Source organism: Castor canadensis, chromosome 1, assembly GCF_047511655.1.
Source record: "Castor canadensis chromosome 1, mCasCan1.hap1v2, whole genome shotgun sequence".
NCBI lineage: Eukaryota > Metazoa > Chordata > Mammalia > Rodentia > Castoridae > Castor > Castor canadensis.
The window spans coordinates 182,826,736-182,836,002 of record NC_133386.1 but is presented as its reverse complement, the minus strand read 5'-3'; the positions used below and the strand labels follow the sequence as shown (position 1 = coordinate 182,836,002).

General features: G+C 47.1%; 1 protein-coding gene across 16 annotated transcripts in view; it reads right to left on the bottom strand.

Moving 5' to 3' along the window:
- The window catches only part of Cstpp1 (centriolar satellite-associated tubulin polyglutamylase complex regulator 1), a 220,558-nt gene that overhangs the window by 10,402 nt on the left and 200,889 nt on the right, over positions 1–9,267 (bottom strand). For all 16 annotated transcript variants that reach the window (XM_074044771.1, XM_074044760.1, XM_074044797.1 and 13 more), the window contains 4 exons: positions 5,162–5,247; positions 3,150–3,345; positions 2,404–2,513; positions 271–334 (listed from right to left, as the gene is read on the bottom strand). In XM_074044771.1, the coding sequence (XP_073900872.1) occupies positions 271–334; positions 2,404–2,513; positions 3,150–3,345; positions 5,162–5,247 (456 nt within the window). The remainder of the gene's footprint in view (positions 1–270; positions 335–2,403; positions 2,514–3,149; positions 3,346–5,161; positions 5,248–9,267) is intronic.

Here is a 9,267-nt window from a genome sequence, read left to right as displayed (position 1 = left end):
GGAGGGAAGAAGCCCGGAGGGCAGTGAGCTGCCTCCTGTTCAGAGACTAGGACCTCCACGCTCACCTCTGTACTGGAACAAAAACTCCCAGGGCTTGGGATACCTTGACCCTCTGGTGGCCCCCAATCACCTCCCTGACCAGTGTGGTGTGTGTGTAGGCGGGGGGGTGTGTTACAGACAACCCACAATGTGACCTACAATTGGGCACAGCCATGTCTGTCTGAGGTCTGCCTCCCACAAGGGGGCAGCATCTCCTCACTTGACACTTACAGCCGTTCTAGCTCCTCGTCCATGGCTGGGTCATGCATCAGGTCCCCTTTGTCAGGCAAAGCTCCTAGGAGATAATGGGGTGGGGAGCAGAAAACTGAACCTGAGGGTCCTTCAAGTAGCAGATAGCAGATACCTCTGTTCCCCTCACCTTCATGTCTGCCTACTCTGCTGACCCTGGGGAGGCTGATCTAAATGATCTGAGGACTGCTAGGAGCCAAAAACCCATTGTGGGGTAGGAAGTCCTGGGTGCCTTCCCTTCTGTACTTGGGGCAAAAGTGACAGCTAAGAAGATATCCCCAAAGAGGTTGATTCTGTTCTAAGAGGAAGTGTGGTTTCTGAGCTGGTGCTGGGGGTGGGGGTTATTCTTGAGGTCCCAGGTACTGAGAAATGATCTAATTTGGAGTTCCAAAGTCAGGGTGACTCTTGGAGACAGATGGTTAAAAAAAATGCTGCTTCTGGTCAGGAAGGAAGCTGTCCCATCCTGAGGTCTCTTACTCAAACCTCTGAGAAGCTTCTTTCCCTACAAAGGGAGAGGTTAAATCCTGGTAGGGAAAGGTGAGGGAAGAATGCGTGGCAAGGGGAAGGTGAAGTTTTCTGGAAGTAGAGTGGTTTGGTCAGTTAATGATGCTGGGCTTCAGAAAGACTCAGTCTTAAATTTACCCATCTGGTACAAGTTCAGTTTTTGACTCTTGCAAATCTTTTTCCGATGATGCTTCTTGGCTTCCTTTGCTCTAAGTGGGTGTACTTACTGTCCCAGGGAGCACTATCATTCTTTTGGAGGGGGCCTTGGGGAGGGAACAGGGCTACCTAGTCCTGTCCACAGTTGGCTTCCTTCAATCAGGGTTATTTCCAGATTTTTATTTCACACCATATGCTTCTTTGTTCTTTCTATCTTCCACTCCTGCCAGCATTAGTGCTCACTCAGTAAAAGTTGCCTGAGAAGTTCCTCCCCCATGCTGTGGATTAAATTGAGGGTTGTTTTTAAAGGCCCCTGGAACAAGTGAGGAGCTGAGGTTGATCCAGGCTATGATCCAGTTGCTAGTTAGCTTTTCCTTCATAGCAACTGTCATTGGCAGGAAGGAAGGGCCGTCAATTCCCTAGGACTATGAGAGGACTCCCAGCTCAACTCCCCCTCACTCTTGATGTTTGACTCCCTACACTTGCCTTCTCTGTAGCCTTAGAACAGCCAGCAGCCTTGGCTACCAACCTCATTTAGTTGAGGGGCCCCTGTCTTAAAATAAGCAGGCTGACAGGTGGCATGCATGCCCAGGTCAGCACAGGTTTAGCGCCCTTGTGTCTCCCCGAGAATGTGGGCAGGGGATGTGGTTGGGTTTGATTAAACATAAAGTCTCCAGCACAGCACCTGACCCCTGGTGGTAGGCATTTAGTGAATGTTAACTTTCCTTCCCTTGACCTCATTCCTTTGACATGGTGGTGGTGGGGGGTGTTGCCTGTTTGGTCTCAGGAACCTGAATCCCAGCACACAAGGAGGATCTCTTGAGGAAAGAAACAGTAACCACATGAAACTCTAGGGAGGGGTGGGGTGGGGGTGGTGTCTTGCTCTTCCCCTGGGAAAACAGTGGCTGAGTACAGAGGAAGAGGCCAACCAGGGAGAATAAAATGACAGGCAAGAAAACTGGGCCAGTGCAACCTTCCCCACCTTTTTTTTTTTTTTTTTTTTTGTCTCCTCTTTTTCGCATTAATCAGAATTTGCCCCCAAGCTTGGGTGGGGAGGGGTTGGGGGGGAACCTCTCAGACACACTTCTGCCCTGTTTCTAAGTGGGCTAAATAGGGTTTAGGTCTCTTTGATACATAATTTCCAAAGGCAGTGGATAAACTGTGTCTGCCCAACATGCAGGCCCTCCCAAAAGTAGAACCAGGGATCCTATGGGGAGGGGTTGGGGCAGAGCCTTGGGTGGGAAGGCTGTTCCTTACCTGGGAATATAAGAAGCCTACAAGGGCAGTTTTGGGTTGCACACATTCCGACTTCCTGGGAATCACAGGCTGGCCCAGAGAAGCCAAGTTAGAGAGAGGGATACCTCCTACCCCGCATGGGGCCATGTCTGCCAATAGAGGTCAGCTGCTACCTGTATTGTGGGGAAGTGCAGCTGGCGATAGGTAGCGCTGGCTTACCTAGGGCTTGATTGATTCCATGATGCTTTGAGAGGGCCACAAGGAATCCATAGAAGGTCAGTCTCTGAACATTGCTTAGGATCTCTTTGACAAGTGCTGGGGGTGGGCAGCTAGAGAGGAGAATACAAGATGCCAGATTCAAAGACTAGCAAATTGGAGTGCCATCTTTCCAACCATACCTTCAGGCTTAGGGGGATGCCCAAAGCCAAGACTGAGGGACCAGCTATGGGAACCAAGGGGAGCATGGCACATCTGCAAGAGCAATGCCCTGACTGAAGGAAGACAAGAAGGGCTGGCATGTGCTTTTCTGGTGCTTTTACAGGGGGCGTAGGAGGGACAGAAGGACGACATGGCTACTGATGACAGCCTCCTTGGCTAGATGCTCTGTCCCTAAGGGAACTTTGCACCACACAAGGCAGATGAACTTTCCCTTTCTGTGGAGAAGTTTGGAATTGGAATAGTGAATGTTCTTTCCTTAAGAAGTCAGGGCCAACCTGTCTCCTGGCAAGCTGGTCATCTACAGTTGATCTGCCCAAGTGAAAGTGCTCCCTTCTAAGTGAGCAAATGGGGAAGCCTTTCAGTCACAACCTGCTCTGGGGGCAAACGGCCCTGTTCCAATTTGCTTCATGACCATCTAGGGCCTTAGAAGCCCCAGACCAATCAGAACATCCTTCTAGAGACATGTTCCCAAGCTAGCAGCCTGTGATCCCTGAGGCTGAGGTGGGGTCTGTGTGCCTGTTTCCTACCTGTACTTGTGCCGGTCACACAGGTTTTCCAGGCACTGGTAGAACAGTGACGCCTCCACTCCCTCCAACATGCTGGCCTCACCCAAGGCAGGTCGCTGGCGATGTTGCCCACTGGATGACGTTGGCACAATCACTGTGTTGGGGTTCTTGCCTGACAGCAGGTCCTGATAGATGGCAGCCACACTGTCCAGAAATTCTGATACCATGGGGGCAGAAGGGTACAATTCAGGCAGGGAGCACTTGTTCAATGACAAGTTTTCTGTTATTTAGTCTTGTCTCCTTGTTGGAATGTAAGTTCCTTGCACACAGGCAGGGGTCATGCCTTGTTGACCTCTCCTCCCCAGCACCTAGTACTGAGCTGGTACATATTAAATACTATACTTATTTTGTATTTTGCTTTGTACATGTACACATTCCCACTGGTAAGCCCCATCTTGTGAGGCCACCTGTCTTGCTAACTTAAGAAAGCATGTTGGAATATCAGTGAGGAATGAAGAAAGCCTGCTAGCTGCTAATTTAGTAAATCATTTGAAATTGTTATCAAAGTGTTATAGTCACACAATTGTTAGTAATCAATGACTTAAGGCCCTTTTTATCTCTAACACACACCATAATGCAGTATAATGAAGCTAGTGGCACAAGAAGGCTGCCCAGTCTTTATGGGAGTGCTGTGAGAGGAGGGACAGGGATTCAGAGAAGAGAAACGGTTCTCCCAAACATGGCTGCTTCTCTAGAGTCAAAGAGCTTCAGAGCACCAGGAATAGATGCCTGGTGCTGCTAGGAGCAGGTGGTAAGACTCCAGCCCAGGAGCTGCCATCAAGTAAACAGAATGTGAGACCTTCGCAAGGCCAGGCCTTGGCAGGAAAGCCATCTCTAGGCTTCAAGGACAGCCTTCCATTTATTAGAAGAGCCCATTTTACACAAGTTTGTTTATGGACACAGCAATTTTTAAGCCCCACATTCCACTTGGTGTCACTTGTGTGTGAGCTTATGCTCATTTCCATTTATCTTTTATTTATTTGTTTTTGCAGTGCTTGGGTTTGAACTCAGGGCCTACACCTTAAGCCACTCCACAACCCTTGTGTGATTTTTTTTTTTTTTTTTTTTTGAGACAGGTTCTCTTGAACTGTTTGTCCCAGCTGGCTTTGAACTGTGATTCTCTTGATCTCTGCCTCCTGAGTAGCTAGGATTACAGGCGTGATCCCAGCTGTATTTATCTATTTTTATTCGACGTGACTCCAGACGGGATTTAAGGGTGCAGCTGGTGTGAATTCAGAAGAGTGGAAGTGTGAAATAGGCCTGGTGAGTGTTTTTTTTTTTTTAAGAGAAAAGGTCCTCATGAGCTCAGAGGCCTGAGTTAAACCCTAGTACCATCAAAAAACCAGAGAGAGGGTCTTGCTATGTTGCCCAGGATGGCTTTGAGTGCCTGAGCTCAAGCAATCCTTCTGCCTCAATTTCTTGAATAGCTAAGACTACAGGTGTGCACCCCTGTGCCTGGTTTGGTGTGTCCTTTTTAAAAGTTATGAGAATAGTAGAACGTGTGCTACACATGTGAACAAAGGCCAAGGAAGTAGCTAAGTACACTGGCTTTGGAGTCAGCCTTCTGTTCAAGTCTGGGCTCCACTGTGGAGCTGTATGACTGGTTACTTACCTCTGCAAGCTTATCCCCTAAAGGACTTATTCCTTAAGGTTGTTGAAAGGATTAAAGCCCTTAGTGTTATACTTGTGACACAGTAAGTTTTCAGAGTGAATGCTATTGATGTTTCTGTCCTCATTACTTAAATAGATTTGTTGTGCTGCTGACTGAAAGCTGTGTGATTTTCAATGTCTTCTGAAGGTTGAATCTTGTGGCTAACAGTGCAAGTTAGATATGTTTAGTGGCCAGCAGTGAAATATACCTCTAAAGATGTAGAGAAATGTCTGTGCCAGGCACATAGATGGAAAGGACAACATGGTGGGAAAGGGAGACATGGTCCTATAAACAGGAGCCACATGGGGCCTCGAACACTCACCTGAATAGTAAAACTGGATCTGGAAGGCAAAGAGAAAATCTGAGAAAGACATCAAGCAGTCCATAGCATCGTCCATGAGTACAATCCTGACAGAGAAAGAGAATATGAGTTTGTGTGTGTGTGTGTGTGTGTGTGTGTGTGTGTGTGAGCGTGTGCGTGCACATGGAAAGAGAGACAGAGCATAAGCACAAGCCAGCCATTCCTGAGTCTCCAGTCCCCTGGGCAGCAGAACATTTGGGAGAGGGTTCCCAAAAACAAGCTCCTCCTAGTCTTACTTCAATTGGACTCTGCCACTGAACTGAACAAGAACACCCTGCACCAAGCATGGCTCCCAATCCAGTCTCAGTGGCACCAGCTAGTGGATGGAGCGCAGGCAGAGAGGGCTTGGGATAAGACAGCAAGGAGAGGGTGCAACTGTAATGCAGCCAAGATTTCTTTTCGTATACTTAAGCAGTAAATCCTTTCATTCTGCAGTGAGGACCATTTAGTTCAGAATAAATACAGCTGATCAGAAAAGGCAAAAAGAACAGCCAAGAGGTTTAAAGGGGTCTTGGCAAGTGGTACTGAGATTTAATAAGCTACCAAAATGGCCAGAACAGCAACAGGCACCTCCACCCTGGGACACAGATGGCAGCAGAAGGGAGATGACGACTCTGTACTTGAGAGGGGCGCTGTGGAGGCACAGCCTTTTCTTGCTATCAACTTTCACAAGCTGACCACCTTCTGGTTTTTCCTGTCTCTATTCCCTCCCACTGGGCACCCACCTCACAGGAAGAAAACCATTTAACTAATAAAGGGATCAGACCAGGGTCATGTTCATACTCAGGGCAACATCTGAGGGGGACAGGAAGAGCAGGAAATTAGCATTTGCTAGGCTTCATCCATGTACCAGGCAGGGTGCCAAACTCCACTACTGGAGTGGAGCTGGGCCCCCAGTTTGTTTCTGACTGGGCCCTTCTGGCTTTATCTTTTCTTTTTTAAACTTTTATTTTGCTATCTTATGTATTTTTTCAAATCTCTATATCCCTGTGTCAGAGAGAACCCAAGTTGGCAAATGGAGAAGCCCTAGAGAGCCAGCATTGCTCACCCCTGGGAAAGGGGCTTTACGAAGAAAACAATGTGACTGGTGCCTCAGCTCCTGGAATTGTGCAAGGCAGCTGGCCTTTGTTTCAGATCTCCCTGAAGGGAGAAAATGGTTTCTAGGTAGTCTTCAGTTGTAATAATAATAAAGTAATACAAGCAGGTACCATTTACTGAGTACCCTACTCCACAGGAGGCTCTGTACAAATAAAAGTATTTAGCCACATTAATTAAACTTTAATTAATGTAGCATACTATGCAAAATATGAGGTGGATCTTCTTATTTCCATTTTACAGGTGTAATCTTAAGTCTCAGAGTCAGTATACCACAGTCACACACATAAGGTTGGTAAGTTTATCCGCAGGCTGAGTACTTTCATTAGGTCACACTGCCTCCACTGGGATTTGAACTTGCTAGGTAAGCACGCCCCCACACTGTTTTTTTCTTTTTTTTCTTGGGGGGAGGGGTTGGGGTTTGAACTCAGGTCTTTAGTGCTCTACCACTTGAACCGACCTCCAGTCCATTTTGCACTGGTTATTTTGGAGTTGTGGTCTTGGAAAGTTATTTGCCTGGGCTGGCCTCCAATCACAATCCAATCTCAGCCTCTCAAGTATCTAGAATTACAGATGTGAGCAACCTGCACTTGGCTACTGCCTCTTGTTAAATGAAGAAAAGACACAGAATAGGAATACTAGCATTTTACTACTTAGCTTCTGTGAATAATTAATTTTCCTTCTTCTCACTTACATCTTTAGGGCCTTAACTATTTCTCATGTGTTTCTTGGGGAGAAAGAAAACTGCCTCTGCCGGGTGCTGGTGGCTCACATCTGTAATCCTAGCTACTTAGGAGGCAGACATCAGAAGGATCGTAGCCAGCCTGGGCAAATTGTTCTTGAATCCCTATCTCAAAAATACCAAACACAAAAAAGGGGTTGACGGAATGACTCAAATGGTAGAGCCTGCCTACCAAGTGTGAGGCCCTGAGTTCAAACTCCAGTATTGCATCCCTCCCGCCCCCCTAACCTCTCCCAACCCTTCCCCCCCAAAAAAATCTGCCTCCACTACTGGGGTGCAACAAAATTCCAGCTGGAAAAAAATTCAGGCCAGAGGGTGAGAAGAAGCAATGTTAATGAGGCACACTGGGGGGCGCCCTGGTACTTCCATCAGTGCTTAGTGGACTAGGGGTCTCATAGGCCTAGTGGTTATCTCACTTCTCATATCTTGAGAACCCACATGGGCAAAAGGAAGACAGGGCAGAGTGAGAACAGTTCTAACATCTGGATAAGAGGGAGAAGAGAAGGCAGGGAGGCAGAGAAGACTGGAGTTGGCAAAGACTCATACTAAGAGGAAGAAGGAGCACTCCCAGGAGTGGCCTGGGAGGAAGAGCCACTAGCACCTCAGGAAAATAGAAGCCAGACATTTCTTCCTGCTCCACTCCCAGGACAGCCATAAAGCTAACGACTTCAGGACAGTTTGGGGCTGATAGCATCTCCCTCAGAAAACATAGAGGAGCCTTTGAAGCTTTTGAGGGTGATATGCATGTCTCTCATTTATCATCAATCTGGAACCCAGTGCTCTTGTTTACCTTCATTATCTTTATTCGTTTATTATATTGTATGTAATTAATACCCTTTAAAAAAGTATGTAGTTCAGTGTTTTAGTATACTCAAAAAATTGTGCACTTATAACCACAGTCAAATTCAGAAGTTACCTCCCTTTGTAATTCTTACTCGTCAGCATGCTCCTGAGACAGGCCCTGCCTCACCAAGGCTTTGAAGTAGATTGCCATGGGCATCTTCCTCTTTCAGAGACAGGTAGGACCATACGCTGCTCAGCACCTCTCTGGGATGTAAGAGATGAAGGCGCCCTCTTTAACTTAGACTGGGGCAAAACTATGCACACCCTCTGAGCCTCAGAACTGGTCCCAGCTTTCTGTCAGAGGCTGTTTGTAATTTGAGCACTAGCCCCATTTTTTGTTACTGTTGTTATAGTTTTATTTAAGCACTAATAAAATATGCACATGAGTTGTCTATTCATTTTCTTTCTGTGCAGTCTGGCATTGGGATTGGTGACCTCGATGGCCAGAGAGAAGATGATTCCTAGCCAGCCTCTAAGGCTGCTATTTCTAGGACTGCTTTGCCATTCTTGGAGGAAATACTGAGCAATCTCAGCACAGTAGGGTTGAGGCACATCAGCAGCACTTCCAGCTCCTTGACTTTATGAACTGGGAATTTCTTTGAACTTAGTTGTCTTTTTTCTTATTTTTGGCAGTACTGAGGCTTGAATTCAGTGCCTTACGCTTACCAGGCAGGTGGTAAGAAGCTAGAAGACTGTGCCTCCAGTCCTTTTTGCTTTAGTAATTTTTCAAATAGGGTCTCATGATTATGCCTGGGCTGGCCTGGAAAGCCATCCAACTATATATCCTGTGTAGCTAGGATGAGAAATGAATGCCATCATGTCCAGCTTTTATTGGTTGCGATGGGGTTTTGTAAACTCTTTGTCTGGGCTGGCCTTGATCTGCAATCCTTCTGATCTTCACCTCCCAAGTAGCTAGGATTACAGGCATAGGCCACTGAACCTTAACTTTTGTTTTCAGACAGGTCTTGCTATGCAGCCCAGGCTGGCCTTGAACTCACAATCCTCCCGCCTCAGCCTCCTGAGTGATGTGGCTGGTTTTCTTATTGCTCCCATAACCAATGGTGGGCATTAATATCTGGCCCTTGAATCTTTTGTGCACTCTGGGTTTCTGCAAGTTATACTTAATTTTGACATACTGGTCAGACTTGTGCCAGATAAACTTCTTGGTCCTCCTTTTGGGCTTCATGAGAAGTCTGAGGGCATCCATGATGCTGAGTAGGAGCTGGCTGCCCCTCTGTAGGTACTGCCAAAGAAGAGAGGCCAGCCCCTCTTTGAAGACGGTGCACTATGGAAGGATAGAGTCTCAGAAGGGCAGGCAACCTGCTATGCTCTGCTTTTATCTCTGCTTCTTCCTTTGCTGAAACTTACATGGGTTGGGAGGGACCAG